The following is a 19,686-nucleotide window of genomic DNA, read 5'->3' as shown; positions in this document are numbered from 1 at the left end:
ATGTTCATCCAGCCAGCCTGATCTCTTGTCAGTCCCCTAGCCTCACTGACTTCCAAACCTCTCTTCCTCACACACTCATCAACCATATCCCTCCACCTTCTCCTTGGCCTACCTCGCCTCCTTCCTCCTTCAGTTTCGCTCAGATATACCTTTCACCACTCTTGTTATCCATTCTCTCCACATGACCATACCATCTCAGTACACTCTCTTTGATTCTGGTGTCCACAGATTTCCTCACTCCATATCTTTCACAAATCACATTATTTCATATCCTGTCCACTCTCTGTACTCCACATACATTCCTCAGCAATCCCATCTCCACTGTTCTCACTCTTGACTTTTCATTTTCATGGCACACCATAGTCTCACATCCATATGTTAAAGTTGGCACTAACACTCCTTCATGTAAGCCTCGTGCAGCTGCAGTACTCAAGCCTCTGTTTTTTGTATCAAGGCCTTCATTGCACCAGCTACTTTCCTTCCCTGTGTTACTCTACTTTCCACTTCTTTTGCACATTTTCCTCTCTTTCATATCACTGTACCCAGGTATGTGAACTCTCTCACCAATTCGTCTCTTGCCATTCACTGTAATATCACACTGGGAGTCACCTTCTCTCTTAGTAACCATTACATTACTCTTTTCTACATTTACTCTCAAGGCATGACGCTCACAGACATCGGCAAAACTCTGCATTAGTCTACCAAGTTCTAGTCTGGTAATTGCAAGTAGTACTGCATCATCAGCATACAACAAATTTGAGATATTCCATCCATCACCATTCATTACCACCACCACCCTCTCCATTACTCGTGTTTTTACTTCTATCATCACCCCATCCATATATATATATTGAACAACCATGGGGACATCACACAACCTTGTCGCACGCCCACACAGATCGTGAACAATTCACTTACTGTAGATGCCCATTTACCCTTACTCATGCTTCGCTACCATCCTAAACACTGTTGACAGCATCTAGCAGCGTACCATCTACAATGTAAATGCGCAAAACCTTCCACAATCTTTCTCTGTCCACTTTGTCTTATGCTTTTTCAGGATCCATGAATCCCATAAACACCTTGTAGTCCTTCTAACAAGCCTTCTCCACTATCTGTCCTACTGCAAGAATTTGATCCACACATCCTCTGCCACTCCTAAAGCCACCCTGTTCATCACTCACTAGGACTTCTGATAACTCTCTTACTTTCTATATAATAATTCTTCCATATACCTTCCCTACCACACTCAATAAACTTATGCCATGATATTTCTTTTTAAAAATATATATATTAAATAAATATACAGTACTATATACCAGTCATACTTCATTTCATTTTGTCCACAGAAAGGTTTATATCCAAGGGTTACTTGGGGTTGATCGCTCATGTAATGCCACTCAGGGATGAGTGAGGCTGGTCACTCTCATCTTAAATGTCGGGACCAACTGCCTAGCCCCGGGCTTCTACGCTCCTCATGGGGCAATGTAGGATTGGATGATGGAACTGTTACTCTAAAAAACATATATTCTGTGTGTGTGTGTGTTTATATATATATATATATATATATATATATATATATATATATATATATATATATATATGAAAAAGTCCTCTACTGTGAGGTTTTGCTGTACTTCAAATGGTGCTTTTGGAAAGTGGAACACACTAATGTTGTGAGTAGTTAAGTAATTATCAAACTCCTCTACCAGGTTCCCTGGAGGACCTGGCCAAGTCAACTCCTTCTTCTGAACTCACCACCGCCACCTCGGACCAGACCACCTCATCTGACCAGACCGCCTCATCCGACCAAACGCCCTCTTCTGATCAGATCTCAGATGAACAAAAGAAAGGGTGCGACAATCCTCCTGTGGATGACCCCTCCACTGCTGTCACCACTTCGTCCTCTACCACACCATCCTCAGCCACGGAGACAGAGGCGATGGAGTGATTGGAGAACTATGGTTGCTTCAAACTAGTGTTGTTTTGTTGCTCTGAGCTGCTACCCCTCTGTGTTGTATCAGATGTACTTCACTGTGTTTGCATCCCTGAACTTATAATGCCCATCTCTTCCACTGTTATTTTCTCAACTGTCCCTTAAGTTTTCTTAGCTAGTTTTTTGCTCTGCTCTCTTGAATGTCTATTTTGATAATACTGATAGTATTTTTATTAACTTTAACAGGTAACTGTATTGCATTGTGTACTTACATTTTAGTTGTGTATAAATCTGCACTACTCATAATAATTTGTCCTGTGCACAAAGATTATCCAGTTCTGGTAGTGTGGCATTTTCCTTTCTGAGTCTGCTGCTTCTTCTGTACCGACACAATGAATTTTTGTGCCAACGTTGTCACATCCCTCTTGTACTTGTGGCAAGATCTGCACCTGTACCCTTTGTTTGTTCCTTCAACATGCAGTCAGAGCCTCAGTCAGTCATTAGTCACACTGCTGGCCATGCTTGGGACGTCAGCTAGTGTGACTTTCGTTCCTCCCGGGTGACAGTGATACCAGTCCTCACCCATGGAGCTGGTCAGTTGTTATACCTCAGTGATATTTATGTTCTGCTTAAGGTTTAGTCAGATAAGCTGATGTGTTTCCAAACTACAATGTCTGCTGGTGAGTCACAGGATCTCTGGAGTGTGCATGCTGACCAGAGTCCACAATGCTGCTCACACAGGTGCTACACTTTTGCCTGATTATGGAGCCTAGTGTCTGGCGTCCTCAAATTGCCATCTCGTTAACCATTGACTGCTTTTCACCCTCCCTGAAGTGTGGACTTAATAGTTAACCTGAGTGGTTGATCCCACTTACTGGTGTCCTAGTTGGTACATTTTTAATTGGATTATATGCTTGTTGCTTCATTCAGACATTGTATTGTTAGTGAGGTGTGCTCTAATAGTAGGTCAGAGTGTTGCATTGCTGTTGGAAGTTGCAGTGCCACATTGTACAATACTGACATTTTTGTCATTAGCTTTAGTAAACCTCTACTTTCTTAACCTGAGTATTATTAATCCTTTACTAATTACATTGTGTTTTCTTTATTTAAAGAGGTGCTTATGGCAAAGGGTGAACTGCTGAAGAATTATTTTAAGACTAATACAAATCCTCATTTTAACTAATGATTTTCAGTTTCACTGTCCATCATAATGGAATGTTGGAATTATAAATCTCAGCTGTATTTAAAAACTAACTGGTATAATGAGTTAACAACCTGACAAATAGCCAACACGTGGTGCTGCTGTGCACCCTGAGTGGAACAGCTGTAGCATTCTCCCACAAGCCAAGCTTCCTCATATTTCCCTGCACCTCTCCATGGGAAGGACCCTGGTCCAACACTCATGAAGTGTTCTCTATCGCAAGGGGACACTGGTTCCATACACAGAGTATGTACTGTTCTAGACCTGTAGGATGGTCCCACAGAAGCAGTTGTTTACCTGTGGTCAACTGGTCTGCTCAGCCAGACAGACCAGGGTTAAGCAATGACAACAACACTTACCAGTAACTATACCACTGCTATAATGAACTGAGTGAAAGCTAGGTCTGTTAAGCCGACAGTCTGTTATATGAGGTTCCCCACCCCTGATGTGAGCACATGTTTGAAAATGAGCACAATAGCATATTCTACTACTAAAACTGCAAAATACACCCATTTTACACAAACTTGCCCCATAATTTCACCATTTTGTAGTTTATTTCACATCCTTGTCAGCATTTATATGACTAGTACAATACTACTACAGTCTGTTATTACAACTCGGCAATCATTAAGGGGAGAGGGCACTTTCAGGCCAGGCTGAAGTAAAAAGGATAGCACAAACAAGTATTTCACCCCATTTAAAGGACATTGTTTGCTACAGCTGATGAAAATTTGGTGGGCTTTGTGGCATCTGTTAAATTTGATATTCTTTATTAGGGGTCTTTCCAGTGACAGTTTACTGTAGTAGACTGCAAACTCAGTTTACTGATACCTACAATAATGAGTAATCACAGGTATCCTGTCAACTTAATGATACCAGTATGTTTTTTAAATGCAGGAATATATGCTAATCATCTGAAATTACCGAGTTCTTTGATAAAATTTTCTGTTACACTTGTAGTGTCAACATTCCAATTCCTTAATTTCTTTGTTAAACTGAGAATCTATTTTATAACTTCTCAACTAAAACAATCTACACTGGCATGACCTCTTGCAGTACCTCACTCAACTTATTTGCATACAGAACTAAAATTACGAGTGACACTGCTTTTAAATATCCACAGCCGATGAGCTCATTTCCTTACATACAGTATTTTAAATACAAAAAATATCTGCAACATAACAGGAACTTGTAAAACCAGTTTCTTTCAAATAATACAATATTTTATACTTGCACTATATACAGTACAGTTAACAGTAAAAATCAAAGTTAAGCCGAAAGACATCAACAAAAATGTCAACATTCATGCCACCTGAGCAATCATCTTTGTGTTTTCTGACCAACAATTCATTTAATAAAAAGTTCACCACTACCACAACTCTGTGCTTATTAAACACACACACCACTTAGGTTAACAGATGTGCTAATACGTCTGATGAGTGCCACTTGCTGCATTTGCTTCTCGTTAGTACCAGATACTTTTAATGTTATTACCAAAAAGAAAATATAACAGGTATATTTTACAATGTAAAAATTAAGGTACACTGTGTGACAAAGCAGTCCTCTTTTATTTTTTCCTTGGTTCACATACCTTGATAAATCCTACTCACTCTCCTAAACTAATTTCTACCTGCTTACCATTCTGCAAGACCCTTCTGTCTCAACACCTTCAATAGTGACGCACTTTTTAGAACTGCTGCTACCAAATTATTTCACTCAAGTTCAGTACTGAAGGAGGTGATTACGGTAATACAGTGGGGTCTCCCACTATGTGAGAATATGGTCGACGAAATGTGCTGCATACTGGAAATTTTACACATTAGAATCCATTGCATCAATGGAAATAAATGTACATGGTCAACACCTTACCCTATCTTTGTCATTTACAGTACTTCCCCATTGTTGACTATCATTTTAAGAAAGACTTTTGCTCATAGAAAGATAACAGAACTATGAATGTACAGTAAGTGTGCTAGGTAGCACTCCATTTTAACTGCACAATTAGCAACCTTACTGCGCCCATCCACTTGCTGGCCTCCATGAGACTTAACAGTTCATAACATCTGCTCCTTGCTCTAAAGAATGTTCCTCACTGTCGATTCACCTAAGCCAAGCTCACGTCCAATGTTTTAGTTCCTTTTACCTTCCTTATTCAACTCTACAAACTTATTATCAGCTCCAAAGTGATCCTCTTAATCTTGGAATGAAGTGGTGAGGCCATGATGTAACAGGTGAGCAAGAGTGCATCTTGTACAATGCTAAAAACACCACGATATGTGGGCAGACACAGACTAAGAGTCTTGAGACTTAACTAGAGAGATGCCGTGAGGAAGGGAAAGGGCGGGAAACTGATCAGCCATCTAGTGGTGGCTCTGGATACTACCATTTAGAGCAGGAACACTGTTTTTCCCTTCAGATGATGGATCTACATTTTAGAATCACATTTCACATTAAAATTTTTTTTTTTCCCTAAGTCGAGTTCGCATATAAGGTGTATAGGATACTGAGATCCCAGATATTGGGTGACCCCACTGTATTTTACTCCTCAGGCTCAAAAAAGACTTTCTAAACAAATAAAATCTGGAGAGCAAGAATAAAGTAAAAATACATCACAAGAAGGGGTTTACACTTGTGTATACTTACCCCTCTGACAGTTAGTTAAGAGTACCTCAGTCCAAGTCTATCTTGAGAAGGGAAGCAGCTTGCATATTATAAACTCTCGACTCCTTCATCTTATTCAATGCCTGCTTGAAATCTTCAGCTGATATTGTCCTCAGAGATTCTGACTGTGGACCTAAGTCTTCATTCGCATCTGACCATCCATCTTCTGTATCTTCATCTCTGACAGAACGGAAACATATTTTTAAAAATACCTTCAGCTGTAACTTAATCAACCTACTTACAACACTGGCTGATACCCAAGTGGTACCCTTGTGGGGGGGGGGGATCATTTGGCATTTTGATGCCTACTCTTGGAGATAACTCCTCTTCCCTTAATAATGACTTTCATCATGTTAGGGGGCATGATGGCTCTGTGGTAGAGCATCAAGCTCGTAATCGGGGGACTGCAAGTTTGAGCCTCGCCCGGGACTGCCGTGCCAGGAGTGGTAGCGTGCTCCTGTAACCTAGCAGGGCTATATGATCCAATACAGAGTCTAGCTCAGGGGAACGCCATTTCTCCCATTTCCATCATGTTCTCCAACCCCACCAACATGTCACTCTGTCATGTATTCTAACCACCTTCAACCATCTAGCCCAATCTCTCTCAACCCATCTCCTCCTTAAGCTCTATGCATATGAAAATACTGATTTTTTTCTTCCCATCAACTTCTTACTAATTTCTCCACAAACTGGAAACACTTTATTCGTCCATCTACCCATATAAGCAGGACACTGCTTGGAGTTTTATTCTGGCTAAAGCTAGAAGATTTTATGTGACTGAGGAAGGCCCACCCTGACAAAGGACTTAAATATTAACACAATGACTTATGGGTAAGATCATCAATAAAGTTTTTTATTCTGACCAATGTCACACATTATAACCCAGACCCCTGCCTGTCTAAGGATTAACCATCAGCTATGTCTGGTACCATTCATCAATGCCGGAACCAGTATGCAATTCGCTGTCATGTGATGCTTTCTCTACCTCTTTCACATCATGATTTCTGATTACACGTCAAAAAATGTGCCCAGCAACCTTCTTTGTTACTCCTGTTGATTCAGTATATCTTCCATGACATGAACTTTTTTTTTTTTTCCACACACATGAGAGAAGAGACTAAGAAAGAATTGCTGAAGGTTTAAACAACAGTATTCCACTCACTGCAATATTCTGTAACACCTATACCTGAAATGAGCAGTGAAAAGAAGAAATAAACAAAGAATTTCAACTTACACTTAGAGCCTACCTAACTGGCATGCATAGCCAGACAAATGAAAGGACATATTTGGCATATTTGGCTCTCTCTATCTTTTTTTTTTTTTTTTCTTGGAAGGAACGGTTTGTGTGCTCCTGGCCTTTGGTTCCTTCTTCCTTGCATAAAAAAAATAAATAAATAAAATAAATGTTATTGTCCTTCAAACAATATCCGCTTTCAAGGATTCTGTTGAGATTCAGTGCATACTGTAGTGTGCACAGTCACTTCAGTCACTCGAAGCTTTGCTCTTACATCCTCTTATGGCGATATATAAGCAAATACCATTCTTAGTAATGCCATAAACATACAGTAAGGCTAGGTTACTTGTTCAGCTTAATTACTTGCTTGTACAGGAAACAATGGACAATGGTCTGACACCGAATCAGACATGCCCAATGATTACAGAGAAGACCAGTGTCACAATAATACCTGTTAATCACTGTGCTCTGTGGCCTCAAAGTCATGATACGATGTAGACATAGTAGTTATTAGTTATTACATTATTTCATTCATCCATCCATCATCCAATCCTACATTGCCCCACGAGGAGCGTATGAGTCCGGGGCTAAGCAAATGTCGGGACCAACTGCTTAGCCCCGGACTCCTACACTCCTCATGGGGCAATGTAGGATTGGATGATGGATGGATGGATGAAATAAAGTAATAACTAATAACTACTATGTCTACATGGTATCATGACTATGAGGCCACAGAGCACGGTGAGGGCAGTTAACTGACCACAGTATATGAGGATAAAGGAATTGTGATCAGTAAGACAGGGATGTGTTCTAAAATATCGCAACCTTTTTTTATACTAGTAATGTACACTGGGGGAAACTGGCAAATTAGTGATATAGGCAGCAATGGATACTTAATAGGCAGTTTTTCTGTGACTTACAGTGCTGTGGACTTCATAGCAGAAAAGACTAGGAAAAAAAAGGAGGGGGATGACAACTTATAACAAGAACTCACTGTACTGCATAACCTAACAGCCATCAAGAAGCAGAGAAGAACACTTTCCTGTGGTGCCACAATTATAACCAGGTGACTCAGCTGCCCTGTTATAAAAATGTCCCTCAATCCTCTGCCTATCCCCAAAAGGAGGATGGTGGTCTGCAGGAGAAGGACAACTCCAGCCTACTGGGCTTACGTTCAAATGAGGCTGGGGTCACAACAACAACTGTGCAGCATTACTCAGCTATAAAAAAGTAGAAACATGACTCACGAGTGGTCCAGAAGGTGGCGGAGACGATAAACAGCAGCATTTCGACACAACTCTTGCAGATCTGAACCAGAGAAGCCTTCTGTCTGATGTGCAAGGCTGGGAATATCCAACTCCACCGGCACACGCTCATCACGTAGCACCAGCCTCAGAATCTCCTCACGTTGCTTCACACCCTAACATCATCCTATCATCAGTGTCCTATCACAATTTCACATGGCATTACAGGAAGAGAAAAAATCAAGTGATGTGTTCCAGACTGACAACTGTTTTCCATACAACCATCACGGTAAACTGAGGGAGACTGGATTTGTCTGTGTGTCATTTTCCTCTTCCTTCTGCCTATGGGTGACTCTACACTAAGTGACAAGCCTAATGGTTTCCTGTACACCAGGAAACCATTTACTATGCTGGGTGGTAACCATATAGCCAAATTATGGTGCCTGGTGGTTTAGTGGGTAATTACAGTGCTCCAATTGGATTGAGCAGGTGAAGGTTTATATCCAAGGGATGGTTGGGGTTACTGCTCATGTAATGCCACCCAGGGATGATTGAGGCTGGTCACTCTCATCTTAAATGTCAGGACCGAATTGCCTAGCCCCAGGCTTCTATGCTTATCCTGGGGCAACGTAGAATTGGATGATGGATGGATGGATATATATATATATATATATATATATATATATATATATATATCATCATCATCATCATCATCATCATCATCATCATCATCATCATCATCCGGACCTCCTTTCTCACCCAAGGGCAGGGTGAGGTATATATATATAGTATATATAAATCAGACCCTCCAGCAGTTGGGCCAGTAAACTGTGCACCTACCAATATTCCTGACCTGGGTTCAGTATCTCCCAGGGGCAAATATTTAACAGCATGCAGCAGTATGTCCTTTCATGTATTCTGACAGGTTCAGATCCTGTTGAGGTTCCCTTGATGGCATATACAGACACTATTTACTCACAAACACTGCCACTCCAACATAATTTCCAAATGCACTCTCTTATCTACAATCCAAAAATCTTCCACTCCTATGCTCAAGTGTGAAGCACTGTGTGAAGGCAGAATGTGGCAGTCCTCATCCTTACCTATAAGCTGCCCTTCAGGACCCATAAAACACAGCATGAATGTGTATTGTATAGCTGCCTTCCTAGTCACCCGGCCAATACATTACACAGACAGACACCAATGGAACTTTAATAGGTAATCTTTTATACAGACAGAAAATATCAGTATCCTAGCACGATTCCTTCATGTGAAACTGTATTGGATTAAGATTAAGATACAATAGAGACTTTAACAGTTAAATGCTTGATGAGTACAGTACTCAATGAAACTAATCTTATGACTGTGCACTCTTCGTTATTATTACAGTATTACTACTGAGGATGCAATCCAGAAATATGAGAGAACTCAAAAATAGTAGAAAAGAGTGACCAGTGATGTGAGGTATACAATCATTCATTTTTCTATGGATTTAGTTATCTATCTAGTCATATGCCTTAATCACAGAAAGGCTGGCTGCAGACAAATCACCTCCATATCACCCTGTCCTCTGCCATCAAGCTACCCTTTCTCTTACTCACAAACCCCTCACTCTTATACCTCTTCACCCCATCCCTTCATCTCAACCTCAGTCTCCTCCTTCCACTATCACCCTCCATCCCACTCACACAGCCAAACTTTCCTGGTTAGTCACTCATTCTCCATTCTTTCCATATCATCAAACTACCTCAGGGTACTTTTCACACTTTCCAAAACATCCACATCAACACCACAACACTCCTTAACAGCAGAACAAACATGCAGCCTTAGATTCATCATTCAAGCCTTCAAAACTCTTCCTTCCACCTTAACAACAATAGATCTCCCAGACAAGCAAAAGTTCCCTATTTTACCTTTTCAAACACAGGATGTCATATTTTATTTTGTTCTTGCTAATTACAGATGATGTTATTCAATTCAAGTATGACCCTGACCTGTGAAGGAGTTAATGGAGGCTATACAGCATTTAATCCCTTATCCTTTAATATGACAATGTGTTTTACTGCTTTTGTCCTGTTACCTCCAAACAATTTTATTTAGCTTCTGGGAGGCTTCTTTTAGTGAAATGGGTAAATGAAGGATAAATATAATTTCCGTAGTTTGAAAAGTTTCTTCAAAGTTGAATAAAACAGTCTGGAGACAGCAAGAATATAATGAAAAAGGCATCATTGGATTTCACGCTTTAAGCTGAATAAAATTCCCCTGATGTAGCAATATGAAACTAAACTAACCCACCATCACAGCAAAGGGTGAAGCCTATCAACAGGTGACAAGCACAAAACCAACTGACTGGGAGGGGGATGTGAAAGGCTGCAGGCATGCGACGGAGGATGGCCCTGTCAACATCCTGAGGCCGGTTGGTGGCACCCATGACAATGACACAGCGGGAATGGTCAGTGGCCAGGCCATCCCACTGCTGCAGGAACTGGGCCTTCATCATAGCAGTCGCCTCGTGGTCACCCGACGCTCGCACTCGCAGGAATGAATCTGGAATGCAGGTACAGCAGTCTCCTACTTACACAAGGGTTACGTCTGTCAAGGCACTTTGTCAAATATATTTTTTACATAAAATGGAACAGAGCAAAAACCAAAAAAAATTATGTTAATACACCTAAGTTACTCCTACAGCCCTCTCCTTGTATGTTTAAACTTGAAAAAACATTACTACGCAGCCATTAGTTTTAAAAAATTTACAGAAATACAAAAAAGGTATCTTTATGTGCATCTTTTAGGGAGATAAGGTAAAGTCATTTTCAGTAAAATGAACCTTCATCCATCCATCCACCCATCATCCAATCCTATGATGCTCCATGAGGAGTGTAGAAGCCCAGGGCTAGGCAAGCTGGTCCTGACATTCAAGATAAGAGTGACCAGCCTCACTCATCCATGAGTGGCATTATGTAAGCAATACACCCCAACCATCACTTGGATATATACCTACATAGGCTCAATCCAACTGGAGAGCCATAATTACCCACTAAACCTCCAGGTGCCACAATTTGATTACTGGTAGTAAATGGTTTCCTAGAGTACAGGAAACCATTTGGCTTGTCACTCAGTGTAGGGTCACCCATACGTGACTACCTCTGCACTGCATCCCTCCACTTCATCCTTGCCATCCCCCTCCCTCTCCCACCTTCCACCTCACTCACATACACTCTCCTTGTTAGTCTCTCCCTCTCCATTCTCTCCCCATGGCCAAACTACCTCAATGCATTTCTCCTAATGGTTTCTATCACATCCACATCCACACCACAATGCTCCTTCACTTCCTCATTTGTCAGTCTGTCTCTCCATGCAACTCCACATGCTCCTCTCAAATAAGCCTAACTCATTTCCACTGCTCTCATAAATACATTAATTCTAGCTAAACATATAATTTAAGCTCACCAATTTCATCAATGAAGACTATACATGGCTCGATTTTTGCTGCAAGTGAGAACACAGCAGAGGAGAGTTTCTGCGACTCTCCATACCACTTGTCTGTTAACGAGGCCACGTCCAGGTTGATGAAGCGAGAACCAGCCTCTTTTGCCACTGCTCGGGCCAATAGCGTCTTGCCACAGCCAGGTGGTCCATGAAGCAGCACCCCTACAACAACACCATCATAACCACCATCATTAGTGTCATCATCATTATCTACACCATCATCATCACCACAATTATCAAGTGGTCCATGATTGAATAACCTTAGAACACAACTTCTCAAGGCTGCCAACTTTCTGTAGTACCTTTAGCATTAGATTCTTAAATATTTATACCAAAGTCTGAGGACCAATGTTTTATAAGTAAGTTAGCAGTACTCCAAAAATTTTTGCATAATTTTCTACTAATATCTGGAGTTTTGTGCATTACGTGAGAATCTAGTGCCTAGTGATTTGGTAACCCTACAACAGACAGTCCTTAGGCAATGTTCTTCCTCTGTTTTGTTGAATGAATGAGTTTTTGGTCAATTTCACTGATCATGCTGTTGACAGTTCTTCTTATCATGCTATCTCCTTCCTCAATATCTGGATCTTATTTCACCCTATCCTTTGGTGGCAAAATGAAGTCATGACTGATAATGAGGATGGTGTTTCTTCACTGCTGGTGCTGGAAAGTGTGAAGGTGGGATATTGTTCTCGAGGGTCTGATAATGTTTGTGTGGTGATTGGTTTATGTGCTTATGTGTGTTGTGTGTCTCTCTCATGTAATGACAGGATTGATGTGTATTGGCACAAACTGCTTGTCTGCCCCTCCTATCAAAGTTGTCTCTGACAGGAAGGACTTTAGTTTCTGAGTGTGAACCATGAGTCGTTTTAGTGTATGGCCAACTGTGATGCATAGGGCATTGTTCTGTATGGTTTGCAAGGTGCTGTAGTGGGTGTTGGACAGGATGGGAGCCCATGCCGAGGAGGCAAAAGACACCACTGATCTAATGTACTGTTTGTTGAGTAAGGAGAGTGTTTCTTTTTGTTGTCCAAAGTCTGGCCCCGTAGCTGCCCTGAGTGCATTATGTATGATGGTGCACCACCTCTTGATGTCTTGTACATGGTCCTTGAAGGTGGGTCCAGTGTCATATGTCACTCCTAGGATCCAACTGGAGGGGGAGTGTCACACACGTACATTGTTATGTGTGATGTTGGGATACTGTAGTACCTGTGTTCATGTTTACTGCTGGTGATGGGTGTAGTGGTGGATTTCTACGCAGGTAATGCGCTAATTTAAATCAAACTATATTTCAGGGAGACATGTTTGGGGTTCATGACTGTGGGGCTGCACACATAAATGTAGTACAGTGTGCTTATTTCTGACTTCAAAACTACTTTAAAATGAACAGAGTAACTTTACATAAAAAACAACAGGTCCTGATTAATCAGTAATTAAACAATCTTAAAAAGAATTAACTGTACCTTTAGGTGGATGAATGAGTTTGGATGATAGTAGTCGTTGGCGCTGCTGGATAGGCAGGATAAGGGTCTCACGCATTTCTCTGATCACATTACCCAATCCTGCCACATCTTTCCATGACGTGTTAAGTGCACTTGGCTCCACTAGTTGGCTGGCAATCATCAATTCATGCTCACTTAGCTGCACGATAAGAAAAAGACATGATTTACCTCCTCAAACTGACGATCTTTTCATTGTGTTCTTGCAATCTCCAGACCATTTTATTCAGCTTTGAAGAGACTTTTCACACTGGAAAGGTTAGATGTAGCCTCCATTTACCTCTATGTTACAAGTGCCAATAAGCTGTAATATCAGTAATTCAACTTACAAAAAATTTTTTTAGCAACACTACTGTGATATTGTAAATGACTGGAAAGAAAAAAATTTGTGGATAATGTACAGATGACTGTTCAAGATTGTGATGAATGTGAGGAACAAAATTCCTCAGTATAAGTACTCAGTAAGTAGCGATTAGAAATAAAGTAAGGTAGGTTAGCATTTTTGCGCTTATCTCAAAATACATTTCCTACATTTGAGCTTCAGGACCAGCTAAGCCACCATAGTAATGGGTAAAAAACAAAATAAAATATACCGCTACTTACTGTACTAATAAGATTTATAAAATTCACTCAGACTGCTGGTGCTGGAGAGGGATGCCTTCATATGGCAGCACCAATATGGCAAGGTGGCTCGGCTGCTTGGTCATACATACATCCATCAATTCCCTCCCTATTCCCCCAAAAAGGGATGGTGGACTGCAGGAGAAGGATAACTTCAGCCTGCAGTTCAATGGGTTTACAAGCAGATGTGCCTGGGGTTGCAGTTACAGTACTACAACTGTTCTTACAGCTAATGATTTCTCAGTGGTGAATATCATCTAGAGTTAAACATAAGGTGCTGAAGTGCAACAAAACCAACGAATGGTTTAATTAGTTTTTAATTCTCTGACTATTAATGATTTCCCATCCACCCATCATCCAATCCTATGTTGCCCCATTAGAAGCACAGGAGCCCGGGGCTAGGCAAGTTGGTCCTGACATTTAAGATGACAGTGACCAGCCCATTTCTAAATATAATTATCAGTACCGGGTTTCAGCAGGAAAAAAATACTCGTCTGTGATCATATCATTGAAAAGGTAAAAGAAACAGTATAAAATTGATTAGTGTAACTAGTTTCTCACAACACTTATTGCTGTCGATAACACACGAATACCAGAAAGATAAACAAATAAATACCGTACTTCACCAATTAAAATGTTACTCACTGGAACTTTTCTCTTAATGCCAAGACGTTTCATTACTTCTTCAGCCTGAAAAAAATCCACAGCATATGTTAAAAATACAACCTCCATTTCTACATGACAACATTTATACAATACTGTAATAAGGCAAGCAGAAGAAACAAACCCAAATGCCAGAACTGAGGGAACTCAGACAAGACAGTTGTTTTTCAATGTATAATAACTTATAGTGTATCATAAACAACTTTAAATGAAGAAAATGAAATTAATCATCAACTATTTAACAGGCATACTTCAAGATGTGGAACCACCTCTTAACTATTTACAGAAAATTTTATCTACCTATGGATTGATTCAGAGACTTTGTAAAGGTGTACAGAAGTGTATTTTCAAATATGAAGACAATCCATCAAGAAATATCACAAGTTTATAAATGCCAAAATCAGAATGCTAGGATTATGTTAGGTTAGGTTTGATTGGGGTAAATTAGGTTAGGTTTTGAAAGGTTAGGTTAGGTTTAGATAAATTAGGTTAGGCTGTCAGGAAAAGTTACATTATTCATTCATTCTTTCATTGCCAGACACCATGTATCCCAAATGGGGTGGCCAAGGGCTTAGAGTTAATTGTTTTACAGGGAGGGGCACTAATCCTCCACCAACCCCACTTGACACGTAGGGAGAACGTTATGCCAACAGCATCTGGTGTTCCCAGGCGGTCACCCATCCAAGTACTAACCAGACCCAACGTTGCTTATATGCTAAGGTAAATTAGGTTAGGTATGGGTAGGCTTGAATAAATAGCAGGCATGGGCATGATTATCTATCTATCTATCTATCTATCTATATACCTAGGCTGCTTCCCCCAAGAAAAGGGAGGTAGCCGAGACAGGACGACTCACTCTCCATTTACTCATTCATTCAAACACATTCATTCGCATCTTAGCTCCAAAGGAGAGAACGGACAGATCCTCACCGCATCACACCGCACAAGGGTCAACTGGGCAATGCAATCAGTGACATCCGCAGCAGGGCCCGACAGCAGAACTGGTTTGCCCCTGCCACATCATAACAGATCCATCCCCTTACCCGCACCTGACCTGACTAGCTGATCAGACCAAATGCGGGAGAATATCCCCTCAGGGCTGCGTCATCACTTATTTATTCACAATTTCTCTCCATTTATTTCTGTCACGCACAGCCACTCTTCCTTGCTCAACAGACATCCCTCTCGCATCCAGCGCTCTCTTCACACTGTCCATCCATCCTATTCGTGGTCTTCCTCTCAGCCTTACACCTCTCACATCAGATCTAGTTATCTTTTTCACCAATCGCTCATTATCCATTCTCTCCATATGCCCAAACCATTGCAACACCCTCTGCTCAACTCTACCAGCCATCTCCCGAACAACTCCAGTTCTCCTTCGCACTTCATCATTTCGCACTCGATCCATACGCGTCACTCCACACATACTCCTCAGACATCTCATCTCCATTACATTCAAACTTTTCCTCTCTGCTACACCCATATTCCATGTTTCAGCCCCATATAATGCAGTCGGTACCACAACACCCTCATACAGCCTTCTCTTTACATCCATTCTAAGCGAACGACATTTAAACACTTTTTTCATTCCTCCCAGCACCTTTCCTACTTCATTTATTCTAAACTTCACTTCTGCATCTATTCTTCCATCCACAGCAACATGTGACCCTAGATATTTAAAACAATCTACCTCCTCAAGCAACTCACCATTCAAAACTATATTCATCCCCCTACCATCTATCAACCTCGTACACTTCATCACTTTACTCTTATTCTCATTTACTTTCAATTTCCTCCTTTCACACACCCCTCCAAACTCCTCTATCAACTGTCTCAATCTCTCCTCTGAATCAGTCACCAGTGCAGTATCATCTGCAAACAGCAGCTGCTTCAGATTCCACTCTCCTCCATCGACATTTACCAGACTCAGACCACCTAAAACTCTTGCATTCACCTCCCTTACAACACCATCCATGTAAATGTTAAACAACCAAGGCGACATCACACATCCCTGTCGCAGCCCCACTCTCACGGGCATGATTATGATTATAAATAAAAAAAAATCATAATCCAGGGCTCTGATTATGTAATCATAATCAAATCATAATAAACAATCAGGCAAGCAGCGTAATCATAATCAAATCATAATAAAAAATTACGCTGCAGCATTGATCATAATCAAATCATAATCATATTTTTCCTGACAATAATCAATGATTAAAATGTGATTATTGTGATTATTTCTTTGTACATACTTCCATGAAGCAGTTTTCTTTCAAGTAAATTAGCCAGTTACATACATGTTCCAGGACCAAGTATGTTTTAAAAGCTCAGCAGTGCACCACTCACATAATCATAATCAAAAAATATTTCAAACGATAATCAAAATCAAATCATAATCATTTTTATAATCATGCCCATGTCTGATAAATACGTTAGTAGGCTTGAATAAATAGGTTAAGATGGGATAATTTTGGTTAAGTTTGGATAAATCAGCACTAATGAGGGTTGATTAGTGTCAAAACTGCATTCTATGATGGCGTCCATCTGTCATTAGCCCACAGAATGGCATCTGACAGTCTTCTGCACCACTGCGATTGTAAACTAAGACTACTTTTTAAAACTAGCTATTCCTTCTTATAAAACAAACACATAAGAAACATCAAAACTTGAAAATGCACTCAGATAAAAAATCACATGAAAGACTTTGAAAAAAGAAGAAAAAAACTGCAAAATACGGTGATCTCACGTCTCCTTAAAGATTACCATTTGATACCGAGAAACCTTTGCGTGAGGTCTAACTGTAGTTCCTGGTACTGTACTCACAACTACAAAACTAATTCTTAACCCTTTCAATCCAATGATACAAATTCCATGTTATTATTGCTATATCCAAATATTTTATTCAACTTAGGATAATACTTTCTGAACCAGGGAGGTGGGATGTAGTTTTTATTAGCCCCTTCAGCACTAATGACCTCTCTCTGCTAAATGAAAATCGTCTAATGGTAGCAAGAAAAATTGGAACATCTTGTGCAGTGTTTGTGATAAGCGGGTGCATAAGAGATGTAGTGGTATTAGAGGTAGACAGCGAGATAATGCTGATTTTACATGTGTGGTGTGTCAGGGAGAGCAGGTGGAGATTGTCAGGCGTGAAGGGAATGAATTTGCTGGTGAGTCTCTTGACTGCGTGGAAGTTTTGTTATTTGGGAGACATGTTATGTGCTGGAGGTGGGGCTGGAGCTAGCTCTGTGTCTAGGGTGAGGAGTGGTTGGAAGAAGTTCAGGGAGCTGTTGCCTCTCCTGACACTGAGAGGGCTCTACCTCCGTGCTAAGGGATCACTGTATGCATGTGTTAGAAGTGTAATGCTGTATGGTAGTGAGTCCTGGGCAGTAATGGAAGAGGAGATTCCCAGGCTCAAACGTGCAGAAATGACAATGATTAAGTGGATGTGCAGTGTGTCCCTGAGTGCAAAGTCTGGGAGGGCTAGGTTTACAATGGAAGAGTTGAGAGGTACGATGGGACGGGAGTGTATTGGTGCTGTGATGAGGAGAGGTAGATTGAGGTGGTTTGTGCATGTGGAGAGGATGGGCGATGATAATTGGGTGCAGAAAGTGAGAAGCGTTAACATTAGGGGTAGGGCTGCGAGGGGTAGACCAAAAAAGACCTGGGACGAGGTCATTAAGTGTGACCTCAAGGTTAAAGGACTGAACAGGGAGGCTGACAGAGATCAAGTTGCATCAACAGCCACCATCAGGTGACCAAAGTCGACGCATGCAATCATATTGGAGCCTTCAAAAATGAAACCAAAATGAAACGATATTTCTGGAGTGAAAGGGTTTTGACTCCACCTCCTGACATAGGGCCTACCCTGTACACTAACCTTCTTCTTGGCATCCTTTTTCTGTTTGGCTGTAGGGTCCATGGCAGAGACCAAGAGTTTGACAGTGATATATGAGGCAGCGGTGGCAAAGGCAAGACGCACCAGCAATGACAGCACCTCTCCGCGGGTAAGCTCTCCTCCCTCCATCATGGTCGATTAATATTTGTAACCCTTATTCCTACATGCGAAAAGGAAGAAGGATCAGGTCCATACCTACTGAATGTACATCATTAAGGCAATCAATTTTTATTCAAAAGATCTGTCCACTGCTATTCCTGATGCAGACGTTTATACTGATGTATGCAACAGACTAGGATAAAGATAACCATGGTTAAGAGCAACAAATCCTATGGTAAAGGCTAAACAATGCCAAGGCTAGGGCTGAATAATATTGCTTTCATGGTTAGGTCGTCCCATTACCAGTGTCACGTGCTGAGATTGCACCCGTGCAGAGAGTACATGGTGCCATTTCAGCCCTTTATTATTTGGATACCTAACCTAACCTAATAATCTTTTACATTTCTACCTAATTACTACACTAACATGCTTCCCTGTGCCCTGGCACAGTGTTTAGTAGAACAGCAGTCCATTACAGGAGTTTCACTCAATGAGTTTGTTGTATCCCATATTAATGTAGCTAGTTATTATGCTGAAATGTCACAGAATATCTGGTTAGGTATCTTAATAATAAGGGGCCCAAACTGCACCATGTAATCTTAGCATGACATCGGAAGGGTATATCATCCTTGGTTTGGGCGATACCTCTGAACGCATAACATCCCTCTCAGTGATAATGCTGTACCTTTGAATGAAAGTATTTCCTTAAGTAACGGGTACCACCAACTGAAAGAGGAATTTCAATCTAGACTATTTGCATGATACAAAGCAGTCACAAAATCAAGACTTTTGCACTAGCCTACCTAGTCGTGTATTAGACCTTTGCCTCCACACTCCCTCAAATTCCTATTACAGAAAAGTCTTGCCTAATTAAACCACTTATTATATCCACTTCTAACCAGCTTAAGTCTAACTTGGTGTTACAAGGACTTCGTATCCTGCATGAGACGTCGTCTGCAGTTCCTATCCTTCCTTCCCTTTAAACAGAAAGAATTCTCATTATCCTTATCCTTACCTCAACAAATATCCTATTTGTTCACGTTCTTTTCTCTGATGAAGTTAACTCTTGATGAAGATTCCTTGCCGATACGTAAATGCACGATCTTCGAAAATTACATCATGTTCAATCTCAACGTAA

The 19,686-nt window shown here is 40.8% G+C and overlaps 2 protein-coding genes across 7 annotated transcripts in view; one reads left to right on the top strand and one right to left on the bottom strand.

The window, feature by feature from the left end:
- Window positions 1–8,265, top strand: part of LOC145404090 (endoplasmic reticulum junction formation protein lunapark-A-like) — a 24,910-nt gene extending 16,645 nt beyond the window's left edge. For 3 of the 4 annotated variants that reach the window (XM_080275698.1, XM_080275700.1, XM_080275699.1), the window contains one exon: window positions 1,713–1,951. In XM_080275698.1, the coding sequence (XP_080131824.1) occupies window positions 1,713–1,951 (239 nt within the window). Of the gene's footprint in view, window positions 1–1,712; window positions 1,965–7,954 lie in introns of those variants that run through there. The other variant, XM_080275697.1, reaches the window with a different exon arrangement.
- nmd (no mitochondrial derivative) lies at window positions 5,795–19,686 on the bottom strand. Of its 3 annotated transcripts, none has more exons than XM_080275701.1 (8): window positions 19,564–19,686; window positions 18,432–18,609; window positions 14,531–14,575; window positions 13,229–13,406; window positions 11,727–11,927; window positions 10,627–10,847; window positions 8,280–8,452; window positions 5,795–5,978 (listed from the first exon to the last, which is right to left on the bottom strand). In XM_080275701.1, the coding sequence occupies exons 2-8, from the start codon at window positions 18,579–18,581 to the stop codon at window positions 5,807–5,809; spliced, it is 1,140 nt and encodes a 379-aa protein (XP_080131827.1). In that variant the 5' UTR covers window positions 18,582–18,609; window positions 19,564–19,686; the 3' UTR covers window positions 5,795–5,806. The 3 variants fall into 3 exon arrangements, with proteins under 3 accessions (XP_080131827.1, XP_080131828.1, XP_080131829.1); XM_080275702.1 differs by having other exon boundaries at window positions 10,627–10,823; XM_080275703.1 differs by lacking the exon at window positions 14,531–14,575.

The sequence above is a fragment of the Coenobita brevimanus genome, chromosome 62 (genome assembly GCF_032717465.1).
Source record: "Coenobita brevimanus isolate Jiangsu-jjx chromosome 62, ASM3271746v2, whole genome shotgun sequence".
In the NCBI taxonomy this organism is placed as follows: domain Eukaryota; kingdom Metazoa; phylum Arthropoda; class Malacostraca; order Decapoda; family Coenobitidae; genus Coenobita; species Coenobita brevimanus.
This window is presented reverse-complemented; position numbering and strand designations above follow the sequence as displayed.

Excerpts from the sequence above, each read along its gene's own strand:
- nmd (XM_080275701.1), bottom strand. The coding sequence starts at position 18,581 with ATGATGGAGGGAGGAGAGCTTACCCGCGGAGAGGTGCTGTCATTGCTG. Across the intron at positions 10,848-11,726 it reads AGTCTTCATTGATGAAATTG|GAGACTGCTGTACCTGCATT; the intron begins GTGAGCTTAAAT and ends TTGTGTAAGTAG. Across the intron at positions 5,979-8,279 it reads CGCCACCTTCTGGACCACTC|AGATGAAGATACAGAAGATG; the intron begins GTGAGTCATGTT and ends CCGTTCTGTCAG.